At 47.2% G+C, this 24,113-nt stretch overlaps 11 protein-coding genes across 11 annotated transcripts; 3 read left to right on the top strand and 8 right to left on the bottom strand.

The window, feature by feature from the left end:
- Positions 1-267: 267 nt before the first annotated feature.
- DFJ58DRAFT_814439 (cytochrome P450 monooxygenase CYP63) lies at positions 268-2,904 on the bottom strand. Its single transcript, XM_041391649.1, has 10 exons — positions 2,369-2,904; positions 2,213-2,301; positions 2,125-2,167; positions 2,057-2,068; positions 1,484-2,000; positions 1,368-1,423; positions 1,174-1,309; positions 813-1,120; positions 551-745; positions 268-494 (listed from the first exon to the last, which is right to left on the bottom strand). Exons 1-10 carry the CDS (start codon positions 2,753-2,755, stop codon positions 453-455), a joined length of 1,785 nt encoding a protein of 594 aa, XP_041238058.1. The 5' UTR covers positions 2,756-2,904; the 3' UTR covers positions 268-452.
- A 1,253-nt stretch (positions 2,905-4,157) lies between these two features.
- DFJ58DRAFT_668441 (uncharacterized protein) lies at positions 4,158-5,267 on the top strand (the record flags this gene model as incomplete). The annotated part of the gene is made up of 8 exons (XM_041382700.1): positions 4,158-4,199; positions 4,250-4,261; positions 4,321-4,389; positions 4,437-4,589; positions 4,646-4,693; positions 4,746-4,803; positions 4,852-5,114; positions 5,172-5,267. The coding sequence occupies 8 exons, from the start codon at positions 4,158-4,160 to the stop codon at positions 5,265-5,267; spliced, it is 741 nt and encodes a 246-aa protein (XP_041238057.1).
- A 142-nt stretch (positions 5,268-5,409) lies between these two features.
- On the bottom strand, positions 5,410-7,065 carry DFJ58DRAFT_718762 (uncharacterized protein; the record flags this gene model as incomplete). Its single annotated transcript, XM_041384522.1, has 9 exons — positions 5,410-5,553; positions 5,608-5,704; positions 5,775-5,923; positions 5,978-6,242; positions 6,265-6,290; positions 6,342-6,640; positions 6,690-6,743; positions 6,792-6,958; positions 6,983-7,065. 9 exons carry the CDS (start codon positions 7,063-7,065, stop codon positions 5,410-5,412), a joined length of 1,284 nt encoding a protein of 427 aa, XP_041238056.1.
- A 148-nt stretch (positions 7,066-7,213) lies between these two features.
- Positions 7,214-7,716, top strand: DFJ58DRAFT_132450 (uncharacterized protein). Its single transcript, XM_041378796.1, has one exon. It carries the CDS (start codon positions 7,295-7,297, stop codon positions 7,649-7,651), a length of 357 nt encoding a protein of 118 aa, XP_041238055.1. The 5' UTR covers positions 7,214-7,294; the 3' UTR covers positions 7,652-7,716.
- A 600-nt stretch (positions 7,717-8,316) lies between these two features.
- On the top strand, positions 8,317-9,647 carry DFJ58DRAFT_132389 (kinase-like domain-containing protein). The gene is made up of 6 exons (XM_041378795.1): positions 8,317-8,484; positions 8,563-8,756; positions 8,820-9,019; positions 9,065-9,177; positions 9,228-9,417; positions 9,469-9,647. Exons 1-6 carry the CDS (start codon positions 8,404-8,406, stop codon positions 9,504-9,506), a joined length of 816 nt encoding a protein of 271 aa, XP_041238054.1. The 5' UTR covers positions 8,317-8,403; the 3' UTR covers positions 9,507-9,647.
- A 141-nt stretch (positions 9,648-9,788) lies between these two features.
- Positions 9,789-10,391, bottom strand: DFJ58DRAFT_733899 (uncharacterized protein; the record flags this gene model as incomplete). The annotated part of the gene is made up of 1 exon (XM_041386371.1): positions 9,789-10,391. The coding sequence occupies one exon, from the start codon at positions 10,389-10,391 to the stop codon at positions 9,789-9,791; it is 603 nt and encodes a 200-aa protein (XP_041238053.1).
- A 1,969-nt stretch (positions 10,392-12,360) lies between these two features.
- Positions 12,361-14,019, bottom strand: DFJ58DRAFT_814339 (uncharacterized protein). The gene is made up of 9 exons (XM_041391648.1): positions 13,897-14,019; positions 13,820-13,840; positions 13,392-13,764; positions 13,266-13,340; positions 13,143-13,214; positions 13,019-13,093; positions 12,894-12,968; positions 12,769-12,843; positions 12,361-12,718 (listed from the first exon to the last, which is right to left on the bottom strand). The coding sequence occupies exons 3-9, from the start codon at positions 13,753-13,755 to the stop codon at positions 12,669-12,671; spliced, it is 786 nt and encodes a 261-aa protein (XP_041238052.1). The 5' UTR covers positions 13,756-13,764; positions 13,820-13,840; positions 13,897-14,019; the 3' UTR covers positions 12,361-12,668.
- A 741-nt stretch (positions 14,020-14,760) lies between these two features.
- On the bottom strand, positions 14,761-15,574 carry DFJ58DRAFT_131833 (uncharacterized protein). The gene is made up of 3 exons (XM_041378794.1): positions 15,368-15,574; positions 14,901-15,254; positions 14,761-14,847 (listed from the first exon to the last, which is right to left on the bottom strand). The coding sequence occupies exons 2-3, from the start codon at positions 15,223-15,225 to the stop codon at positions 14,816-14,818; spliced, it is 357 nt and encodes a 118-aa protein (XP_041238051.1). The 5' UTR covers positions 15,226-15,254; positions 15,368-15,574; the 3' UTR covers positions 14,761-14,815.
- A 407-nt stretch (positions 15,575-15,981) lies between these two features.
- Positions 15,982-17,402, bottom strand: DFJ58DRAFT_718760 (uncharacterized protein; the record flags this gene model as incomplete). The annotated part of the gene is made up of 4 exons (XM_041384521.1): positions 15,982-16,156; positions 16,300-16,957; positions 17,004-17,293; positions 17,362-17,402. The coding sequence occupies 4 exons, from the start codon at positions 17,400-17,402 to the stop codon at positions 15,982-15,984; spliced, it is 1,164 nt and encodes a 387-aa protein (XP_041238050.1).
- A 746-nt stretch (positions 17,403-18,148) lies between these two features.
- Positions 18,149-19,796, bottom strand: DFJ58DRAFT_814331 (uncharacterized protein). Its single transcript, XM_041391647.1, has 7 exons — positions 19,496-19,796; positions 19,383-19,439; positions 19,245-19,325; positions 19,107-19,193; positions 18,960-19,055; positions 18,737-18,904; positions 18,149-18,685 (listed from the first exon to the last, which is right to left on the bottom strand). Exons 1-7 carry the CDS (start codon positions 19,590-19,592, stop codon positions 18,561-18,563), a joined length of 711 nt encoding a protein of 236 aa, XP_041238049.1. The 5' UTR covers positions 19,593-19,796; the 3' UTR covers positions 18,149-18,560.
- Positions 19,797-21,010: 1,214 nt separating this feature from the next.
- DFJ58DRAFT_846113 (cytochrome P450) lies at positions 21,011-23,205 on the bottom strand (the record flags this gene model as incomplete). The annotated part of the gene is made up of 14 exons (XM_041393247.1): positions 21,011-21,058; positions 21,109-21,242; positions 21,299-21,312; positions 21,364-21,486; positions 21,535-21,559; positions 21,609-21,665; positions 21,724-21,913; positions 21,972-21,985; positions 22,043-22,148; positions 22,200-22,312; positions 22,371-22,522; positions 22,587-22,775; positions 22,824-22,953; positions 23,010-23,205. The coding sequence occupies 14 exons, from the start codon at positions 23,203-23,205 to the stop codon at positions 21,011-21,013; spliced, it is 1,491 nt and encodes a 496-aa protein (XP_041238048.1).
- Between the last annotated feature and the right edge of the window lie 908 nt (positions 23,206-24,113).

Genomic DNA, 24,113 nt, shown 5'->3' with positions numbered 1-24,113 from the left:
TGATAGACTCATATGGTATAAGCGGGTGCTCTGATCTTTGACAGTGACATAAGTGGAATCCTCCTGTCATCGGACACCACATACCGTTCGAACGTTGTAACGTCATGGTGCGCGTGATGTCTTGATCCTCATCTTTATACACGTGCCCTCATATGCTCTGATGGAAATCATGGACGTACTTTTAGGCCCCAGGGACACGAAGTGACGTAGACTGAGGCGGTTTATCGTTCATTCTTAATGGGAAAATGAAATTTACATCCTGAAACAGTCCTGAAACATGATGGGAACAACGGGAGGCAGCGCCGCCGCCGCCGCCAGATGTCTAGATTGTCTATGGTCTATATACCAGTACAAATGATCCGGTGGGTATGAGATGTGCAATAATGACAATATAAATGAATTTCTCCTCAAAAGAGCCCTATAAGTGTATTTGCCAGCAAATAGTGATCACATCAGTGTGAGTGCGCGTTCTTCATTCTTATCCATAAGCCACCCTATGAAAGGCAAGATGATGAAACTGAAACACCAAAGCGAAGATAAGATAACACACCTTGATGAAAAGTGTCATTGTAGCTTCGGGATAAATCGTCTCCACCCTCTGTCTGCCGCGACCCAACTTCCACTCCGCAGGTGGCAAGGAGGAAAGGGGTTGTGCATCCGTCGCGAGTGTAAAGGTGTCAAATTGCTGAAGCAGTCGCACAAGGAAGAATGATGCCTCATTGTATGCATAGTTCTGACCGATGCACTAAAAGAGTCCAGGAGCCAAGGGGTCAGTTTTTTTATCAAGTTGTAATCACGAAAGGAAATCCTACAATGCGTGGTCCTGCGCTAAATGGAGTGAACATCATCGGATTCGACGTGAACCGGGCCAATCTCTGAGGATCAATCCATCGCTCAGGATCAAACTCGTCAGCATCAGGCCCCCAAAGTTCTTTGTTGCGTTGCGTCAACAGCGATGAATACCAGATTGTCGTCGACTTCGGTAAATATAACGGTTGCTGAGATTCGGTGGGATAAGTACGATCTGGCGGAGGGAGCGTGCAAGGCTGGGGTCTTGTCTGTCGCGAATTCAACGGGACAGGCGGGTACAGGCGGAGAGTTTCGTCAAGAACCGCTTTGACTGACAAAAGAAGGTCGTTAAGCAAAATTCCACCACATGAAATAAAAACTCACCATATTTGAGTTTACGAATTTCTTCCTGGGTAGGGACGTTGTTGCCACACACGCTGAGTACCTCTTGTCGCATCTTGGCCGCGATGCTCGGATACAATGCCATGAAATAAGTCACGTAGGTCAAAAGGCACGCAGTCTGTCAAGAGGAACTGTCTCATCAGAAAATGAGCGCTGAAGTGAGAAGAGGCACACACGGTGTCTCTAGCGGCCAATAGGACATTGAGCAGCTGATCACGAATCATTCCAGCGTCTATAGATTGTCAACGAATGAGGCGCAGAATTCAGACAAGGAACGAGAAATAACACAGACCTTCGGTACTATCGGCTAGGTGTTCCAAGAAAGTCCTTTCTTCCATGGTACTCCGCATACCAGTTTCGCGGGCTAACGCCTTATGATCCAATGTTTGTTTTACTAATGGATCCAGCCATCGTTTGATGATATCCACGTGCGGAGCAGTTTTGTCATCGAAAAGCTCAAATACGGGCCAAATGAAACCAGTGCGACCTCTCATGGTGATTATGCGTTGGACTGCTTCAAAAGCTTGAGCAAATGTTCCCCACGAATCATCTGTAGTAGATCCTCTATCACTCTGGAAGCCTGAACTAGAAACAGGAAGCTTTTTGGACAAGGTGTCCAGGTTTTGCCCAAAAAGAAAGTCCGAGGCGGCGTCGATGGTGAACCTAGCAAAAAGGTCTTGGACATTACAGGGCTCATCGCGCGAGGCAAGATTTGATAATAGGGTTATCGTGCGGCCCGCGTATTTTTCAAATAATTCGAAATCAGATATGCGATTGCGGGTGAAAAAAGGTCGTGCGAGTGAACGGTGCTATAACGAGACCTATCAACCATCAACAATAGTGTCAGGTGGTTAGCTTGTCGTACATATTTCCATTTCTGCATAGTTGTGAGCAAATTGTGACCCAGGTAACAGAGCAGGTCTCGCTTCTCACCTCGTCATCCCGATTGAATATTCCATCGCCTAGAAAGTTTTCTCTGCCATAGTGTTAGGAAAGTTTTTTCGAGTAGAGAGTTGCTTACAATCGCTCTCGTTGGGCAGTGCCTCTCCAAAATTGGCCGAATCCCGTTGCTAGTACGCATTTAGAGTGCTCTTGATCCATGGTGATGATCTTTGATACGGTGAACGCGCTCGTCAGCACTTGCCAGTAGAGATTGTATCTAGATGAGACCACCTACATTGTCAACCCAAAGAAAGCGAGTGTTGAGGGTTGTGCACTGATATTCTTCGAACAAATCAAGGAACGGCTCGTAAATGTACTGAGAGGCGAGCCCCTTCTTAAGTTTGAGCATCACGTCAATGTTCCCTGGCCATTTCCCAACAACTCTGGGAATTGGTCTAGCACCAAGTTGGCGTGCTTCCCGTGCTTGAACGAAGTCAGAATACTGCACTCTGATCAATACCGCAAGCGGAATAGCCAGGAGATAGGCAGGTATCGACCACCATCCAAGCCGAAGGTTTAATGCCCTACAGCACAATGAAACAAGCACGGGGGGTGCAACTAGTGCTTGAAAGATGTCCTTCAAGATACGGAAGCGATAGTTGGCGTGGTCAGCGAGAGCCATGTCTAGTGCTCAGGCTAGGCTACTAGGGACGATTGAGGGGGTGAAAGTACAGTTGATGGTTCTAACTTGAGCCCTTTATGTGCATCTGGGAAACTGACAATGCTTCTCGCCAGTAACTTGAACAGATGAAGAGAAGATTAATATTGTTGTATAATCAATATGATTAACTCCACGCCGATGTGGCACATGTGAAATTTCTCGATCCGCACTGCGGATGGAATATTCCTAGGACCGCGCGCGTATGTCGTGTAATAATAGGTTGAATGCTCGGTAGACTTGTGACAGCGAAATCCGACTGACGGCCAGTAGAGGACCCCGAGTACCCCACGCTCGTCCCGACCTCCGTGTGGCTCAACTGAGATGAGCCATAACTGTTTCACAGCGCTTATTCAATGACCGACGCCGGAAATTTTCAAGTCGTGTGCGCATGGAGCTTAGACTACGGAACTTTAGCCTTCAGTGCACTCCGTAGGGACATGCTTTGATGGATCATAATGGTAAGAAATGTATAATGGAAACAGTACGGAGGTATAATATTAATCTACGACAAGTTCCTTCGTGCTTACCAGTAGGGAGGAAACGCGGCTCTCAAATCTGGGGTTGTTCGCATCACAAGATGGCCAGGTTCATCATATCCCAGGGGTCGGTGAAGTACAGCATCACCCACAACTATGAAACGAGAGCGAGATCCGAATAACGTCAATTCCCGTATCCGACTCGGATAAGTAGGATGCTGCACACCATAGATTCAGATTCAAGCAGGCACAGTAAACTGACGGCATATCGCAGCTTAGTGTAAACTGGGAAACGACGTCGTAGATGCTTTGATGACCTGCTGCGGAAGTACTAGAATAACAAGGCTGAGCACTATTTCAAAAGCCTACCGACTGTATTTAATCGAAACGTCGAGTAACACGCTGATGTCTTGCAAGCATCTGGCCATCTAGACACTGCAGTCAAATTGTGAGATTTGTGAAGTTAATAATACACTAGTAGCAATCAAGACTGTAAGGGCATACCTACGATCCCACGGACTCGGAGACGTCGGCCTTCCTTCAAGATCCTTGCCAGCGAGGGGAGCACATGCAAGTGTCACGTTTAGTTGAACTACCGATGAGTAGATCGGATTCCAGGGTAGCTTGGATGGGCGCTCCCTGCTAAGTACGGCATATATCAGGTCAGTCCGACAAGCGATGAGTATTGTGCTCTTCAAGAGTCACAAATTCGATCACGCAACAGTCCTGAGGTTAACGTTGAACATTCAATTGATAGGTGTGCATGGGGGTTGAAACATAAGTCGGAACTTGCCATACAAGGTAAGTGTATGGCACCGTGACCGAAGGCGTCAAACTGTTAGTACATGTTTGTGCTGCCGTGCTAGTACTAGAGATTGTCCATCATCATGTCGGAATCTCGCTGGATCCCACTCGAAAGCAACCCAGATGTAAGCTTTCCATGTTTCTGATATTCTCATTCTCATGCGACAACGAGCAGGTCTTTAACAGTGTAAGACAAAACCTCCTAGTGGCACAAAATGACTTACGTGATATGATGCTCTCGTACAGTGGGCTGCAACTGCCGGACTAGTAGCATCCCAGGCGTACTTCGAGGACATATATGGCCTTGATCCAGAAGTTCGCCTTCTCGATCCACTTATGTTCATAGGTTCACGACGATACAGCTTCTAGGAATGGTATCGGAAGGTGTAAAAGCGGTTACACTACTCTTCCCCTGTTCAGGGACCATTGCGACAAAACGCAAAGAGGAAGATGAAAAGATTGCAGCTCAAGGGCAGTATCCGATCGATCCCACTATTTTCTGGATGAAGCAGACGGTACGTTCGATCGACCGAATGTCTTTCGTACTCGTACTACCAATGAGGCCCACTAGATCGTAAACGCTTGCGGAACCATGGGCCTTCTGCATGCTTTAATAAACGTAACCCGCAACCTTTCCCTTTTATCTTTCTCTCACACTGATATTACTTCAGTCAAATGTCACTTTCGCTCCTGAAAGTCCATTGGCTAGATTTATTGACGAATGCAAAGGTGAAATATTTTTTTCCTATCAAGGCATCCGAAGTGTATTGATAGCAGAAATAGACAAAACACCGTTGGAACGTGTCAAAATTCTCGAGGAGACTTCTCTATTCGAACGGATCCATAGCTCCGCAGCCTCCACAGGACAAACCACGGTGCCAGAAGATCTGGACACGTATCTCCATTTTACTTGCTTCGTGAAGGCGCCCGATGCTACTGCGAGGGAAACGGAAAGCCAAGCCCGTAGGTGGCGCGTCATAGAGTTGGACGGAGCTCGCAATGGTCCGATCGATAGGGGCGAATGCACTAACTTGCTCCAGGTAGGCAGCTTTGATTGCTTTCATGATACTAGGTTGATCTCAGTTCCGGATCTGCAGGACGTGGCTAAAATCGTCAAAGACCACTATATCAAGGAAAGCAAGAGCGTCAACTTCAGTATGATGGCATTATGTTCTGGCACAAGATTAGATTAAGAATCACGGACGAAACCAGTGTGTACAACAGCAGAGCGACTACGTATTCAGTTATTTCAACTGGCGCTCATACATCGGAACTTAAGTAAGGAAACAGTTAGTAATTGAGGCAGTATCAGCCCGAGACCGAAGTTCACGACAGTCACGAGAAAAGTGCTTCCGATATGGCAGCAGGAATTTCCTTCTGCATTTTGGCGATGAATCTAGCAACGTGGAACGCATTGTCGAAGTCAGTGATATCTTGACCATTTCCAATTTCAGCAATCTGCTCTGCAGATGCTACGAACTGTGTGGTTAGATATCAGGCTGCGTATTAACGCGGATGAATGACCATGCGTACTCGTAACATCGGGCTTTCAGGAAATTTGTCTCCCTTGGCTTTCTTTTTCTCCCCTCGTAGGATGTCTCTGACTAGAAGTGGTTCCGCGGTTAACGGCCTTGCTAATCCTATGACTGCGTTATGTCAACCGCTGAGTAAAAACGTGCGACCGGTGAGAAGACACTTACTGTCCGCGGTCCCTCGCGAGGACAGCATCGGCCATGCCCTGCGATGTCTGAAATCCACCCGTGGCGACTACTTTCGAGAGGTTTAGATGGGATTTGAGGAGCTCTGCATATCCGACGAAATACCCTTCTCGGGTTTCTACAGTATACGGCTTATAATCGCCCGGCATCAACTCTGGACTGCCTGTGAAAAATAAATGTGTTACCTTGTCCCGAGAGCTGCGGGTGATTTGTTCATATACGCCCCCACTGACTTCAATGAAGTCCACTCCTGCAATTTCGAGTAGTTTGGCGACCATTATCGATTCCTCGATGCAGAACCCCTCAGGGACAGAATCCTGTGAGTTGAGTTTGACCGAGATGATGAAAGATGGGCTTTGGACCGCTTGTCTGATCGCAGCGATTATTTCAAGAAGAATCTGAGCTCTATTTACGAGCGATCCACCATATTCATCAGTTCGCATATTTGTCCTTTTGGCCTAAAAATTGTGACAGAAGGTAGCCGTGAGCGGCGTGGAGCTGAGTCTGATTAACCAATAAGCCGACCTGATGTTAGTAAAATAACATTACCTGGACACCATCGAATCCAGCCCTGTGCAGGACGGAGGCTGCATATGCAAATCGATTTACAATGTCCTTGATGCCATCTTTTGTTAGAGGCGTGGGTCGCCCGAAGAGAACGCCTCCAGTCGATGGTTGCTCGACGTCAGATGGTGCCTCTGGATATGGCTGTATGTTAATGGAAACCTGACGCCCTGGATGGTTAAGTTGCCCGATGATCAAGCTCCCTTGTGACTTGGCGGCTCGCGCCACCTCTATCCACTCCTGGAGATAAACCGAGGGGAGGTCTCTGTCGATGATAGTATTCCCTACACGGACATCAACCTCGCAATTATTTTCACAGAAAATCATGACTACCTGTAGCTTCGAGATGATCTTTCTTTATTTGTATGTTACCAGTGACAATGATCCCTTTGAGAAATTGATTAGAGTGTCATCAAGGATGGGATGAAAATTCACCGATATCTCCCTTTGCCCAGGTTTCGTACAGTCGTACGAGTTCCTCCGTTGGTTGTCCCCGACCACTGGGGTCAAAAGGCGAAAAAGTGGCCAAGCGTTCTGACATTGCGCTTTTCAAGAACCTATTTTTTGCTGTTCGTCCGCTAAACGGGAAAGTAACAGGCTGCCTGAGTAGTTCAACGGGGTTAAACATTGAAACCATGTATGTGGATGCAGTTGTTTGCTCGGGCTGTTGGACAAATGAATATTGGGCATATGGATGAAACGGTTGCATAGTTGAATTCAATATATTGCAATCTTGGTAGCCAAACTTCACAGTGAGTCTTTCACGGGGGTAATTTTGGACTGAAGAATCAGTCAGCCAAGCATATCACGCAGGGCTAGATACGACCTCGGCTGAGCTAACGTATGTATGATGAACATGTTTCCAATGTGAGAGAAGGTGAAACCTACTAAATATCCCGAGGACTCGGGAATTAACAGACGGCCAGGACAATTGACCGATGATATTAGCAAGCTTGACGTGTCCAAGTAAGGTTTATCTAGCGAGTCTGCGCCTCCTTGGCAAGTCAGCACACCTATTAGTGACTTTACTAGTAGCAGCAGCTTGTGTGGATATCGTAAATAACTCACTTATTCAAATATGGCTCCTAGGGGATAGCCACTGTGTTAAACTTGAAGGGTGTGCACGATTTTTCCTGCAGCAGGTCAGAGGAACATATGGCGTCGTGCTAACAATGTCAACGCAAATGACGATTCCGAGTGCGCAACCTCTGAGAATTCAGTTCGTAGTCGGAGTTGTCGAGTTGCAGGTGACGATGGCAGCGGCATGTATTACTGTTTTAGGGGTACTCGCCTAGCCAACGACATTAAATGAGCCTGTGTAGGACGGGGATTGTCATCCTCCGATGTATATATAAATATATATATTCCACAAGACTCGCCTTCTGGGGCCAATCTGGGGCCACCTTGCACCATAATAGGTTACACTGGTTGCGGAATCAGGGCCCAGAGTGATTGAACTTATTGGGAGTCGTGGCTAATAGTCGGAGGATGATTAGGCCCGACCGAATCCCTGACATATTGGTTCGAATTAATGATCAGTTGACGAGGCTTGCCTTCTTGAGGTCAAGTTCCGTCATCAGCCGACTTATTAGAACTGTAGTAACGGCGACTAATCATGATTTGGAGCCTGTACAGCTGCTCTCATTGTAGGAACTCTGCAGCGCGGTTGTTAGGGTGGAGCCTGTACAAAGCCCAACGATTATCATTTCCAACCCTTGTATTGATGAACAGTCACTTAACATCCAAAACCTTCTTCTGCGATCGTTACGATGAAGTTATTGCCAACGAGTGACTGCTCGCGAAGTTTAGGTCACATCTGAGACTCAGAGCATGCGGTGAAAAGAATAATGTTGGATGTTGGCAGTCCATAGTCCCAGGATTAGAAGTCAGAGAGCATTCCGCCAAACTTGAAGTTGTTCAGAATCATGTGCCAGCTGAAATTAGACATGACCGTGACGTCCTCGGAGAAGCAATCGGGAATTGCCAGATTATGTTGGTATTGGGTTGAATCTTATCGATTACTATCTCTGAGAGTCAAACGTTAATCATGTTTTCTTCATCGTCTTCCAAACCATCGACGCAGCAACTACTACAATCTGCGGATCTCATTTCCCAGGGCGCTGAAGCTGCAAGTCCTCTTAACTAATTTCTGCTTCGCCCCATGCTCACTTGAACCCCCGATCACCCTTTCTAATGCTCCACGCAGAAAGTCTACAAAGCATATCTACGTCAATTTTCAACATCAGGTCATGGCGTTGATCACGGCGCAGCTCTTGAGGTGGCAGAACCGGTTCTCTTGAAGTACCGGTTTCACAAGCACTACCGCCACCCGTCACTCGATACATCACTCACCCGGCAACGCATAGCCGGTGAAGCTCGCGCGTTGATGAGATGTATGCGGTATGTCCAATTTTTGCCGCCTTAGGGAGAAACGTGGAGATGAGCCGACGTGTACCTTGGCAGATCCGGCGTCACTGTACCCGGAATCAGGATGGTGGATGTGAACGAAGGTGTTCTGGGTATCGAGTGGATAGATGGCAAGAGTGTGCGTCAACTTCTACCCGGTGGGGCTGAACTCGAGGACATCAGCGAGCTTGAAGAGGTGGATGAAATCTATGAAAATGGCCCTGCAGACCCAATTGCTGATTATGGAGTTTCTCGAGGTAGGACTGTTCATATGCCGATTGGGTTATACTCAATTTCCGTAGATGCCCTGATGGATATGATAGGTGTTGAAATCGCAAAGATGCACTTGGCCGACATAATACATGGTGATCTGACGACCTCGAACATGATGTTGAGGAAACAAACAAGTGATTTGGTACATGATAGTACCAGAGGATGCGGTCGTCTTTTTAATGTCATTTTCAGGTTCTCATAGACTTTGGACTCGCCTATCATTCTACTCTCGTAGAAGATAAGGCTGTGGACCTTTATGTCCTGGAACGCGCCTTTGCCTCAACTCATCCTGACTCGGAGCCACTGTTTGCGGGTGTGCTGAGCGCGTATGAGAAACGCATGTGCAAACATTGGCTGCCAATTAAAAAGAGATTAGATGATGGTAAGCTGAGCTCAGTGCATGACTAGATCTGTGTGCTCATTCTTTGTCTAGTGCGACTAAGAGGGAGGAAACGGAGCATGGTTGGTTAGCATACATGCTAGACTGTTTCAAGAATGTGTAAGTGGGTTCAAATGAAGGCTAATTACCCTTTGATGTGTTAGATCGGACCCAGGTGATATTACCCAGCAGTCCTGTCAGGTTTGATTCATGTTTAACACGAGCACGTCTTTGGGGCTAAATACGGCCTCACGACATTCGGACCCTTCTCTGATCTCTCTGTTCACAGCAAACACGGCAAGTTACATTTCAATAAGCGCATTGTCTGGCCTGTTCTCGTCACATCCCTATGATCAAAATGTTGTTGGTGGGTCTCATCCCTCAACATCCCGACCCTTTCCCCGCCACCCTCCGACGCAAATTGAGAATGCTCTCTTCCTTATCCTCGACCTCAACGTTGGGCGTTTTTGCAACCGCGCCATGGCTTCTATTTCGAGAGCCTCGTCTTGGGCGAGGATTGAGTCGATGTATATGAGGTCGGATGGGTGCATTGACAGGTCTATACTGTCTTGGGAGCTTGTAGGGGATGTTTGATCCCGTCCACCGTGACTCCCCTCTGAATAGGACGACAGACAGCCTTGAAGAGGCTCATCTGTGCTCATTTTCAATCTTACAAGGGCCGCCAGCCTCTGCGCATCTGATTGAGGGGTCAGAGGTGCCGTGTCTCCATCCTCTACGAGCTCCTCGCAGTTTTGCATTGATGGCTCGTCAGTGGTGGCAAACTCCAGCTCACTGAACACTGCAGAGCTGGAGTCGTCCATCGCTGACGGTGCTATAGCCACTAGGCTATCAGAACGCTTGTGAGAGCGTTTCTTGAGCACGAGGGCTACGAGAGCGTTGACATGAGGAGTGTCTTGGTGGTCTGCGGAGGTCTGCAGAGCTTTCGAGAGAAGAGTGATGTCTAGTGCACATTGCATGATGCAATTTTATTGGGAGTGGAGGACTGGGTGTTTTGTCTCCACGTGGTCAGCTATTTCTTTTTGCTCTACTTGGGCTCTACCTTGATCTTTATATATGGTGGGTACATAGCAGTGGATATGCGTTTGTCCACCGTCCACACTCTATTTTAGTGTGAATTGTTTGATGTCGAACTCATTGTCGGACAAAGCAAGTGGAACTACTTTGGTGGCAAGTCTACCACAAGCACATGTGATGATTCTGATACCATGACACTACCTGCTTTTCACTTCCGTTGAATATCATAGACGTATGTACCACTGGCCGGCCGTCACATACTAGTGGTGCTTGGTATGATTCGAGACTTCAATCAGTTGGGTGGCAGTGGGTGGCGTGGCCGCTGACTTGTGACCTAGTGCTTCAACATTCGGACGACCGTGTGCGCTCAGTAACCTTCACTCGAATCAGATATTGCCTGATTTGGGTTGCTGCTTGCGCCACAACGCTTCTCTGACTCGAGGCCCGGGATGCTCTATGATACACCTAATCAGCAAGCGTTCTGCCTGTCAATGGTCTCCCATATCCATGCATAAGTATCAAGCAGACCAAATTTCAGAAGTAGATCGATTATGATTATGTGACATGCTAAGTCGCTCACACATAGACTTTGCGTCACAGGATCATTTGGCTCCGCCATCAGGCTATTACAGCTTGAATGAACTACTCGAAGTTACGCCCAATGTCTAATGTTCAACTATGAGTCTAATGTCATACTTCTGAATCGGCGCTCAGTATGACACAGACTAGGACCAAGTTGCCTAGTAAGTATTTTCATGCCAGATAATCAACTAGGCCGCCCTCACTCGCGTCGGAATTTGGCTATCAGAAACAGTGTGACGGACTCAACGACATGGACCAACTAGAGTCTCGGGTTTTGTTCCATAGAATATCTTGCTTCCGATCCAGCCAGGTACGGATCATGCTAAAATCTCGCCGAACCGAAAAACCTTCCTAGTCCTCCCTCCAACCTCTCCATTTTCATCGTCACAGGTATCCAAGTCGCTCCTTTTGAAATCCCACTCCTTAATATGCAATATTTCTCCTGACTCACCGTCTTTTGGTGGGGTTTGGTGGGCTCGCACTTACTCTCGCAGTTCCATTAGAAAGTAAGCAGGGGTCGGGTTCTGTGTCAGTCAACGTGTTGTTGTGTTGACGAATTTTGACTTCGGATGAGCAGATGGCCACCATGCCAACTCTGCCTTCGGTACGTGGTATCAATTGTCCTGCTAATATTGTTGCCGCTCACGAGACTCTTGCTCTAAAACGATAGCTCATGGCCTCAAAGGTAGAGTATTTTATACTTGTCAATTTATTCTTGACTGCACGGCGACTGCAGCGAACCATATGGCAAGGAGAAATAAGTCCAATCACGGGTGCGGTGGCGGCACCCTGGCGAATATCAGTGCTAGTGAGTACTATTCGCCTTCTGGAAGTTATATACCAAGCTCGTTTCTCAGTCCTAGAAAACCTCCTCAACAACGTCACCATTATTATGCTGCAGGATACCAACGAGAATTAGTTAAATCTTTCCATAGGTAAGGTATATGCAATATATATCGGCGGCATGTTCATGACGTTGTGTTTAGGAATTTTATGCTTGTCCACTGTTCCCGCTATACGACGCGACTGCCTTGGAGCTTCTTGCCTAGTCTTCTACCAGTTGTCTGCATGACCCTTTGTGATCTTTCCGTAGGATCCCCGATCGTGTATGTAAATATTATATTAGGCGTTACAACAGCGGCTCTTGGTGGATGGAACTCCGGAAGAGTCATACGTTTAGCCACACAACGAACGCTCTAGCGTTCAATAGCAATGCGGCATCACCAAAATAAGTCGAATATGAGACATAGTATCAGATCGGGCCCCTTCGTACAAAATATTCCCGTGATAATGAGATGACATCCAATCCTCTACACAAGACACAAGGGGCCACACGTCACACTGTAGAACCATGAGGCATGTTCAATCCACTATTATTGCGCAATATCGTTAACTTCTGCATTTCAGGAGGTAAAGTTGCACGGTCGCACCACTCCGCATGTATCAGCAATACATGCGATCATATTATTCTGGAGCACGAACAGTCATGATACTAATGCTAAACGCATGGCCATCGCAATGAATGATTATTGGCTATCTAGTCACAAGAAGCCCGTAGAACGGTAATTTACTTCCTGATGGGTATACTATGGAGCAGATGCAAGTATCGAGGACCAGAGGACATGTCGTGCAGAGATTTACTTGGTAAGAACGTTGACATCGAGGTTGTTGAGAACGTCCTCAACATCTGTATGGCTGCGTTAAGGCCAGCCCAAAAATTATGTGAATATCACTTACAGGCCTCGACGCCGATCAAATCATCCCGCTTTGTCAGAACATTGACATCAAGGTTGTTGAGTACGTCCTCAACATCTGTATGGCTACATTAAGGCCAGCCTGACAATTGTATGAATAGTACTTACAGGCCTCAACGCCGATCAAATCGTCGCGCTTAGTCAGAACATTGACATCGAGGTTGTTGAGGTCATTCTCAACATCTGTATGGCTAAGTTAAGGGGAGCCTAAAAATCATATGAATAGCACTTACAGGCCTCAACGCCGACCAAATCGTCCCGCTTGGTGAGGACATTGATATCTGCGTCGTTCAAGACGTCCTCGACAACTATGCAGGCCAGTCAGTTCATACTTCTCCAATGAAATTAAATACGTACCAGCAGAGACATCAAGAATACCACCGCGCGTGAGGACATTGATCGTTGCGTCGTCCGCCACGTAGTCCACAACTATGCAGGCGAGTCAGTTTGTATGGCTGCGTTCCGATGTTGGATACACACTAGCAGCAACGTCGATCAGATCGTCCCGCTTGGTGAGGACATTGATATCTGCGTCGTTCAAGACGTTGTCCACAACTATGAATAAGGGTCAGTCCACATTTCTATGTGCCGAAGTTGGATACACACTAGCAGCGACATCAATCAGATCGTCGCGACCCGACAGAGGAGCAGCGAAAGCACTGCTGCAGAGAACAGCAAGGGATGCGAAGAGAGAGAGCTGCATTGTGGATAGGAGGAGGGGGAAGGTAAACAGTTGGAATTGAGGGTAAAGAGCGAATGAAAAATGGAGGCCAATGGTGACTGTTTTTATACCTAGCATCGAGAATGTGTAAATTATTACCTGCGGTCCGAATAAAAAAACATCATGGCGACCACGGTTTACCATTTGTGACGCGAAAATATTGGAAGAACCTAAATTTCTTCGAACTAGAAGCATCCACGGTACGTGATTAGTACATACCACAAGGTACGATTCGCGTAATTTCGCCATTGTTCAAGCCTGTTCACCGTGTCGTATTGAGTAAGGCGTTCTAGATCTTTCACGTACTACGTACGCCATAGACATTTGCTAGCGACTGAACGCATCGTACGGTTTGTTTTTGCACTTGTTTCAATCGGCTTTGTTACGCACCTGTGAACATCGTGGGTTATCCACGGAGTGCCGCATCAAATCAAACATATCAGCTTCGAAGGATCTCGCCGAGGCCCTCGCCGACTGAGTCAGGGTATGCCGTCACCCAGATCCGGAGATCACTTGTTGACAGAGTGTTAGTTTCGGCTCGATGGCACCCATCAGGAACTATATACGGCATACCGTTCAAAGGCCGCATATGACATTTGTCACTTCAATCATTTTCCATGTTGAAACTGCCGGAACTCGGTCTATCAGTCGGTCGAGCGTCTATGCTCGGTTCAACTGATAAGATAGACGGCGAAAACATCTAGCCTGCCACCTACTCGAGTGCGGCCTTCGCCTGACAGTCCAGAGCTGTACGGGTAGACCCTTCAAAATGCTGTGGCATTGCGTTCGTATTAGCCATCCTTGATGTACAAGATGACCACAAAATTTCGGACTCAATGATCCGTGCGGTGTGAAAATGATTTTAATAGATCATGGAATGGGTGATGATCGATGCCATCGATGAGCTGTCACGGCTCATGTGCATGAGGAGCAATTGTGTGCTGGAAACGTCAATCATGAAACCTTATGGAGAATGATGAAGGATCAGATGGCAAGACCTACCACGGCACATACCGGAAGACCCTCGTGAAATGTCGCTCGAAGAGACAATTTACGTTTGAGTTATCAAAGCAGACAGTAAATGAAGACGCTAGTAGCGTCGTCGGGTGGCCTGGCCCCCGCACTCAGGCTCCTCTGCATGGATAGATCAAGTTAGACAAGTCTAACATGCGGCTCGGTCAGTTATCTCCAGTGTCGCTATCAGAAATTCACGTACAGGAGCCGTACGAAGCAACCTCAGGGAATTCAGGCCGTGGAAGATGAAGTATCTTTAGCAAAATCCAGTCACATCTACAAGATATTGCATGTTTCATGGTGCAGATGCCGCCGGCATATCATTGTCTAGGCGAAGATAGAGCGGGGTAGTAAACGATCGCTTTCTGATCTCTACGTACCGAACAGGCCATGGTCCAGGCCGCCGGACTTATGGAAGGTTTTGTTCTGAATGGTGGATGGAAGCTGATGGGCTCGCTGATTGCGGCACGTCTGCTCTGTTCTATCTCCGCCTCCCACGGTAGGGAGGATACACAGGATTAGGCAAGGGGTGACCGGATTTGCAACACTGCACAACAAACAAGCATCTCCAATGTTCAGCCCATTTGAAGAACCCGCATCGTTGGGTCGTGTGGAAGTACTTTGAGGCGAGATCATCCGTGTACCATGTACCACTGCGCCTGGAAATAGCCACATCTGAACAATTGCAATGGCGAAAAGAAGCATTGGTGTGCCACGTCGAATTCTGTCGAACACTATGGAAAACCTGCGCACAAAGGATGAGCCAATTAGTGACAGGCTGGGAAAACACTCAACATATACCAACATACCTTCAGTGTTGCACCGCGCTGGGAACCGTCGGTCTTACGGATACTGGAAAGAAGGAAGGTAGCATATCCTGTAGAAGTGGAATAGAGTGGACTACTTATATGCAAATTCCTGTGACTTCGTGGGCTAGACCCAACTAGAATATCTTTGTTAACCAAAAGTCCAGAACGTGTTCATCATGCAACACTTATGCGTATATGGCAAACGAATCAACGATACAGTTTTCGACAGTCCCGAGGTACTGGCAGGTATCAAAACTCTTTATTGGAAGGAACGGATGTCTTTCCTTCTGCTCAAGGTCTGGCTAGGGGATATGTCAGAACTGGGGTAGACGAAATTAAATGTTACGTACCTCGTCAGTAAATGTGCGAGTTAGAGCCGAACAACTTGTTAACCAGAACAGACTGACCGAACACACCAATATTATTTCACAGCTTGAAGTGCCAAACTATTTATTCAAAGGTAAACAGATGGGAGCTAAGATCTAGGAGTGGAGCACAAGAATTACCATCCAAGCACGAAGCATTGAAATGTGTGTTGTAATATACTCTGCAAGTATCGCAGCTACGAATAAGCTTCAGGCTGTTCTGGCTTACTATCTAGGAGACAAGCATACATTTTAGTTCGTTATCTAGGAACGGTCCAGCCGCTGACTCACCTCCGCACATTGTTTTGAATGTCTCCCCATCTCAAGTCCTGGACGCCTTCACCCTCACGTCCGACACGCCGTGGTCCCATGATGACACTGTCGTCGACACGCTCCAGTCGTAAGATTTCACGGCGGATGTAAGAGACAAGTGTGACCATAAGCTCTGGATAACCGATATATCTGGGGTAGGTGACAATTAGTGAGGAATAATATGAATACGAGATAATGGACGCTTTATAGCGCAAGTGCCACGGGTGGGTACTGCACTAGAGGTAACATTGTCGCATGCGCATTGAGGGGGCCAAAAGGAATAACACACATACCGATCATTTTCCGAAGGAGCAAAGTCATGCACACCGCTGTTGTCGTCCTTCAGCTCTTCCTTATCCACGTCCACCTTTCTCACGTCCTCGACAAGTCCACCGACTAGATTAACCGCTCTCCGATAACCGCTGCCGCTGCCCTCCTGGTCCAACCCAATCCCATTCGCACCCCGTGCACCTAGTAAATTCCTCCAAACTGCCGCAGCCATCTCAGCATCGCCCCTTACGAGGTCCAGATCTAAACTCATTCCCATCCCAGCCCATTGCTCTTTTAATATTTTCATCTGCCTGATGATCAATTTTTCTGGTGCACGAGAGCGTTTCTGGAGTTTTACGGCCTCTTGGTAAGCTTTGGTTGAAGGAAAAGTACTTTTGGCCGCAAGGGGAGTGGGCGTGGTATAAAAGGAGCTATGTGGGTAGTGTGAACCATCCTCAGCAGTACTAGATAAATTTGGTGATGAAGAACGAGGGGGTAAGACTCCTGGTTGGAGAACAACGCGCAAGCGTTCCTCAACGTCCTGAAAGAAGTGGTCAATGAGCCCTTGCACATGTTGTGTCCCGTGTGGTGCAGGGAGGGCACGGAGTCGGACAGTAAGTAGCCAGACGTGCAGGTTCGTGATTGTAAACCAGGACTGGAAAGTTGGCGGAAGAGCACATTCTTACGTAGGAATTAATTAAGAGCTACATGGAATCGCTGCGCATACCTTCTCTCCAGAATACGGACGCTTCGTCAGCGCGCGTAGCACATAGGGTGTTGTACAAGACCAGCGCACGCCGATTGGCAAACTGTTGCGGCGAGCCGTAGCCAAGAACGCGTGCTACAGAGAGGAATATTGAGAAAAGGACCGGAGATGACTTGACTTTCGTGGTCAACCATGATTGCTCCCGCTGTGATGCAGGCTCGAAAGATGGAGGAGTTGATGTCGGTGTCGGTTTCAGTTTCGGTGCAGCCGCTGCTGAGCGCGTCACCGAAGATGAAATTACGCGCACATTTCTATGCACTTTTACAGGGAAGTCTGCCCTGATTTTGCCATACGCCCTGGTTAGGTGGGCTGAACGAACAACTTGACGGACGAGAAGTTGTTGTGAAGACATGGAGACATTCCGAGCAAACTCGAGCTCCATGACAAAATGTTAGCTTATGTAAGCGACGATCTTTCACCACGCTGCAGCGTCTCCCCGACCTCTTCGACCAACGATAGTGGGATCACAACAACAAAGGGAGGTCAAGCATGTCGTTCCAAAAACAAGTGATATGTTCGTGCGCTAGAATGGTGACGCCGTGGTTTACCCATCGTATAGGACAATAACATTCATCGGCCTTGTCATCGTGATCGCCGAACACGATTCTTCTGACGTCCCACGCAGACCTTCTTGTGCCGGTACTAGTACTGACCTTTGGTAATCGTGTCGACGGTACGTACCAGCCACTTCTGAAAATGTCAATAACATAACTTTTAGTCAGACCAATTTAATAGAAGGAAGATAGGTAAGATATTACAGCAAGCCTTATCGATGTGGCACAACATAAATTCGCCCACAACCCCACGCGATGAGTCGCATCACATTCAATTCCCCTTGAAAACCCCATATTTATCTCCAAGTACAAGGGTCATCCTCATCATCCTTTGTTCCAAGTCCGTGCGTGTGGCCGTGGAGTTGGACCGATCACCGACGAATCTCTCAAGCCAACTCGGGAAAGACTTCGACGCGTCTGCCTGCCTGCAAACATCCTTCACATGATCATATACAAATACAACCCTTGTAAACTTATTATAATTCATCACGGCGTATGTTGTCCTCAACTGATGTTCCACTGTTGATTAATAACATGCTGACGTATTGATTCTGATTATTCTGATGGAAGGAGCGGTTCGCGACTTCGATTATGTCTGATCTGGCAGATACGTCGCGCACGGGATGAAACAGCAGAACATCAAGATGTCGCGTGTTTCATGGAAAAAACATGTAAGCAAGCCCACGAGATAACGGACTGATGCACTAGGCCAAGTGTGTTGGAAAAATTTGCACTCATGAACATATCATCACACAACGAAGATTGCGAGACTTCATTACGCGGCTATGGAATACGGGATCTAACGAGTGACAGTGGTAAACGAAGGGCGAGGGATGTGCGCGACGTTGGGTATGAGGGATTGAGTCATTTAGGCGACATCGACCTTCGCGTTGAGACAACTGAATTTGATTCATGAGGTGTTCATTTTGTGGACGTGACAGCACTTACCGGCAACAATGATAACTTAATCAGCGCGCTTGGCAACTATAGCACTGAGTTCCTCAAGAGCCCGATCAGCAAGATCGTTGACATTAGGAATGATGCCTGAGCGCTTCGACGTCGAACCGCTAATGAGGGCGTTGTAGACGGCTACAATGCAAAGTCAAAATCTGGAGGCGACAGAAATGGTACATGACATACCATTGGCAATTTGGGCCTCGGTGACATCAACGCGCTTGGTCAGGACATTGATATCGAGGTTGTTGAGGACATCTTCCACGACTGCGGTGACATCAACAAGACTACCACCGCGTTTGCCAGCGGTTGAGCGAGCCGCCTTGCCAGTGTTTGCCGCCATGGTAGAGACAACTACAACAGCAATTATCAGAATCGGGAATACAAAGTGTGCACAGTAATAACTCACGCGATGTGATTTGTTCAAGTGAGAAAGCCTCGGCGCGCTTGGATTTGCCAGGGCTGAGAATGTTGATGTCGAGGTTGTTCAATACATCAGTGACCTCTAAAAAAGTCATTTAACATTTGAAACAATAACTGAGAAAGAAATATCTACCGAGAGTAAGTCCGAGAATATCGCAACCGCCACGCTTAGATGGAGACAAGATGTTAATGGTATCATTGTTAAGCACGTTGGAGACGACTGTTCAGTTCCGATCAGGTTGTGGACCTCGACTTAAGACGAATAACTCACTAATGTCAACGTCAGCAACGCTGCATCCGCTGGCGTCACCTCGTCCGGAGAGTTCAAGCCTTCTGACGACCTCCTCGAAGGCTGAAATGTCATTCTGGTCAATATTGCTGGCAAGTTATGAAAATATTTCATGCTTACCGGCAGGACCACGAGTAAGTACATTCACATTGGCATTTTCGCCAACGTTATCAACAACTACAATATCGAAAACATAATGAAGAGGTGAAACGCATCGTGGAGATGGGACTTACTGGCAGCAACGTCAGCGACTTGACCAGGAAGGGGGGCAGCAAATGCAGGAACGAAAGCAGCGAAGGCAGCAAAGAGTGCGAAGGATTTGGACAGCATGGTAGCAGTGGGGGGCGATTGAAGGAAGTAGGGATAACGTGCGCGAAGGAGATACAAGACAAAAAGCTAAGAGAGTACTTAGCAGAATGATTTTCCAAAGACCGAGCGGCGCATGCGTTTTATACTGCAAGACGGGCTCATAACCGAGATTTGCTCTCAGGAATAAGGCCCCGAGCTATTAATATGCCTACATGCGGTGCTGTGAAGAAGCAATGGAAAAACCAAAAGAAGTTCTAGCCGTATCCCTCCACCAATCAGATTGCTTGTTCAAACGTAATTATACGTAAACCCAAGGGTCAGTTCGCTTTCCCGCTTTTTTTTCAACTTAAATCTAGGCCACGCATATACAAATCACATAAGATATGTGATGTTTCTCTCGAGAGGATTTTTTGCTCTTGATGAGTCTGCAGTTGAATCAAAAACCTTTCTTCCTATGCAAAAATGTTTCGCCATCGGCCTGGGCCTGAGTGACACCTTTGAAGGCAGCGACTGACTTGAGATTTTCCATGATCGCCGGGCCAAGCATTATGCATTATGACTTGTGTAATCTCCGGACCCTTCGGTTACATAATGTATCCACCCTAAGCGCGACGAGCAAGTACTGCGCACGGTACCTGTGAGCTAAAGCAAGTGCGACTGGACATGAATGAAGGGACAGAGCCTTCATGGTGAATGACTTGGAGAAAGCGAACAACGATTTAGTAATGCTAGCGACTCGAATTGGTCAAGTTGAGTGCGAGTAGTGGATCTTGAGGTGCCTGCAGTACGTACTTATCCCCGTTTCCTTGACGCCAAAATGATAATGAACTGTCGCAGATTTAACGCGGCTTTATGACGCCAACTTGACTTCTTAACGTTCAAATCAGTGATATGTCCATGTCAACTTGCACCGACGAACCTTGTGCACATATAATTTTAAGAGTCTACCTGCTCCTGAATTAATTCAAGCTGTGTTGTGTCGATATATCACAGCGGAGTATGCTAATTTTCTTCTTGTAAGCTGTCCTATTACTCAGCCACTCAGTTACTAATTGTTCAGAATAAATGACAAAACGTACGTGCCAAGTTATACTGAGAGCTAAATTCAGCGCGAGATGATGATCATTTTTAATTGAAATAAGATGCATGTGTCCAGCATCTAGGCATTGCAACAGTCCCCCGTAGTCAAATAAGTCGTTCCGTCGGGATCAGGGGTGTGGCGATAACGACGGTGCCACGGGGTTCACGAGATTTTGGCAGTAGACGATACAAGTAATTCCCATTGTCAATATCGACAGAGACAGATCACAAAACCTCCGGCCTCAACGCTTAGCTCACATTGCACATACCAAGAATATTTGTACACCCCATGTACTTGATGGGCCACAGTGTAAACAACTGTTTATTTCAAATTCATCATCGCTCGAAGATGTCCTTCTCTAGCTGAATTCGCGATTTCGAACGAGTACTGGAAAGGCTCCGGGCGACTTCGGATTTAAATTTAGTTAAATCTCGCGCGTACATCGAGGCCACTTACATCACCATAGCCGGTGGAAATTTCCGGCTTTACCTCAATCTTGTCTCCGTTTGAGTCTCTGGCATGGTCGATGCGCAGGACGGCGAGTACCGCAGCCGCTGCAGTCCACAGACTGTTCTCTACAAAGAAACGACCTGCCAAGGGCATAAGTATGTCATCCCCAACATTGATGAATCATTAGTTATCCTACCAGGACAAACGCGCCTGTACGAGTCGGTGAACAATTGAAAATGATACCAACTATAAAGTATTCACCTGCCATGACCAAAGGCAAAATGGTGGACGAAATTGTCCTTCAGCTTCCCATCAGCTGTGAGATGGCGAGTGGGATCGAAGCGCGATGCATCAGGAAATATGTCCTCGTCCCGAGACAGTGCCCTAAGTCATGCTCAGCTCAAGCATCTAGATGCACTGTATCTTACATACCATTGATTAACCATCACCACCGTACCTAATTGAACTATAGATAAGGCGATGTAACCACGACTCATATGACGAACCTTTGGGTATGAAGTACCCGCCGTAAGTATCATCAGTTGTTGTTGCGTGCGCCATTCCTGTGCAAAGAGTTAGCTACGCAATTGCGTAAACACCAAGGCACATGACTGAACCGACCTAGGGGTATGGGAGGATACCATCTTAGAACCTCACGGAGAACGGCATCAAGGTATGGCAACGATGGTCTATCATCAATGGATGGCATTTTATCGTGCATCACGACCTGATTGATTTCGGCACGAGCCCTGGCCTGGACGTCGGGATAGAGCATCATAGCCATCAAGAATACATGCAATGTAGATGTAGACTGCGGGAAATCAAGGTAAGGGAAGAAATGATAAAGATTCCCTAAACTAATGGCTCACCGTGTCTATGCCCCCTAGGACGCCATATCCGTGTCAAATAATGAATCCGGTGTCCTTAAAAAAACAATTACCTATGTACCCCATCAATGCAACGGCTTTCATCGTTTCTTCGTCAGCACCGTCGTCGGCTTGACTGAGGAAGTCAGCGACTAGTGATTGTGAAGCGGTGCCATTTGCCTACAGGCAAGCAGATTATGTAAATCGTTCATCGACGATGCGCAAACGTACCATCTGTGCCTTCACCTCGTTAAAGGGCTCGTTTAAAAGCTGTTGGCATAATTCTCTACAGCGTCCCATCAGGGCATAGGCTCCACGAAAGCACCAAACTGGCAGCTTTTTAACTGCAACCGACATGCCAAACGTTCAAATCGACGTCGTCGATAGCATTGGCGTACTCACGGAAAGGCAAGGCTGTGAACATGGCAGCCCTCTCGGGAGAAAGAAGATGTCTGGCAATATCTAAGAGTTCTTGCGTACGGGCAAGGAATGGGTCTTGGGTTCCGCGAACAGGGTGTCCATATGTCACGGCCATGATCAGCGATGCCGTGTATCTGGGACAATTGTGTGATTGTCAGCTGGATCAGATGTTACAATGTCACTGAATCAGGGACGTACGCTTGAATGGGTTTCTGCAGGTCACCGGTGGCCTTCAAGAGATCGAAGACTAGTTCATTCGCATGGCGAGAGTACATCCCGTGGTATGAAACAGATGCTTCGGCCCTGAGCACTTGATGGAAAATCTTGCGATGTTGTCTCAAAGTCTCGCCATACGGAAGGAGTACAGTATTGAAACCCAGTCCAGCCCTGTCTCGTCAACTGATCAAGAGTAGGCTGGATGATAATAAGACATACATTTCATTGGTGGGAATGACGGGGCGATCCGAGTAGATTCCAGACCGCTTGTCCAACAACTCCCGCGCGATCGATTCAGAGTTTATGATGATCATATCGATTCCAAGGATGCGAGAGTGAATGATTTTGCCTATGACAAGGGATAGAATTAAATCCAAGTGCTTCAAGAGACCTTGGTCCACCCACCATATATCTTCCCCCACGCAGTATATGTGAGCCAAGGTCGTTTGGTGTCCAATTGCAGTGCGTTACCCAGAAATGGTAAACGACGAGGGCCAGGCGGCAGAGGCAAAGGGTAGACGCGTCTGCGACTCAGGCGCAAAGCGGCAATCAGGGAAATAATACACGAGGTCGCTACAGCGAGAATATGAGCGGAATGCATGGGCAGGAAGTATTATTGGAACTGAGACGTTTGTTCGCCTTATAAAGGGGTCTTTGACATCCGAAAATGGTAACTTGGATATCTGCGCTTGCACAAATTGGGAGATTCTGAAACTCGCACCAGGCGCGATGAGCTGATCCATATTCGCTCAGAATGGTGGCAATAGGGTTTGAGTTGCTCACCTGTGAGACCACACTAGTACAAGTAGGCTTACCAATCAAGACATTTGCTTCGTTGTTTCAGTCGGGAATGGGCTTGTCGCCTCGCTAGTATCTGTCGAGAAATGTATCTGCCATAAACCTCAGAAGCCATGATTTTATAATTAGCAATCATAAGCTAAGCCGAACAAGCAATGCCACCACATCGAATTCCTTCAAATCAGGGCATCGATCTGAGACATCTTCGACGCCACAGTAACAAACGATTGGATTGTCATGAAGTCTTTGAAGATACCAGTTTGTCTGAACCATTATAAAATGATCGTACATGACGAAACACGGCACTGAACAAGGTCCCCCAGAATAAGTTTTGTCGCTGTCCAACGAACTCGAATAGTGTTGGTGCACTGTAAGATATGTCCAATCATTGAAGATATACGCACCAACAGTGTAGTGTCATAAGGGGTATAGTTGATTTAGCGAGGAACATTTAGGAAGTTGGATCATATGTGCTGGTGAGTAGAGATTGACCTGCCAGAGCGGCGCAGCAATAGAAGTGAATCATGTCCTACAGTCATGCAAATGTTTCAACATCTGTCGGTACGAAATTAACATGGGTGACCGATGCGGCTCTGTTGCGGGGAACTTGCATAGATGATCAGTATCATATTCTCATATTCAGCCGTATCGCTTACCCATCGTATCAGCTACGAAGGATTCAACACTTTTCGCACAACCTATCGTCACTCA

This window comes from Suillus subalutaceus, assembly GCF_016647625.1.
Source record: "Suillus subalutaceus strain FC151 chromosome Unknown DFJ58scaffold_160, whole genome shotgun sequence".
Taxonomy (NCBI): Eukaryota; Fungi; Basidiomycota; class Agaricomycetes; order Boletales; family Suillaceae; genus Suillus; species Suillus subalutaceus.
The sequence above is the reverse complement of the archived record's forward strand: the minus strand, read 5'-3'. Positions and strand labels throughout refer to the sequence as shown.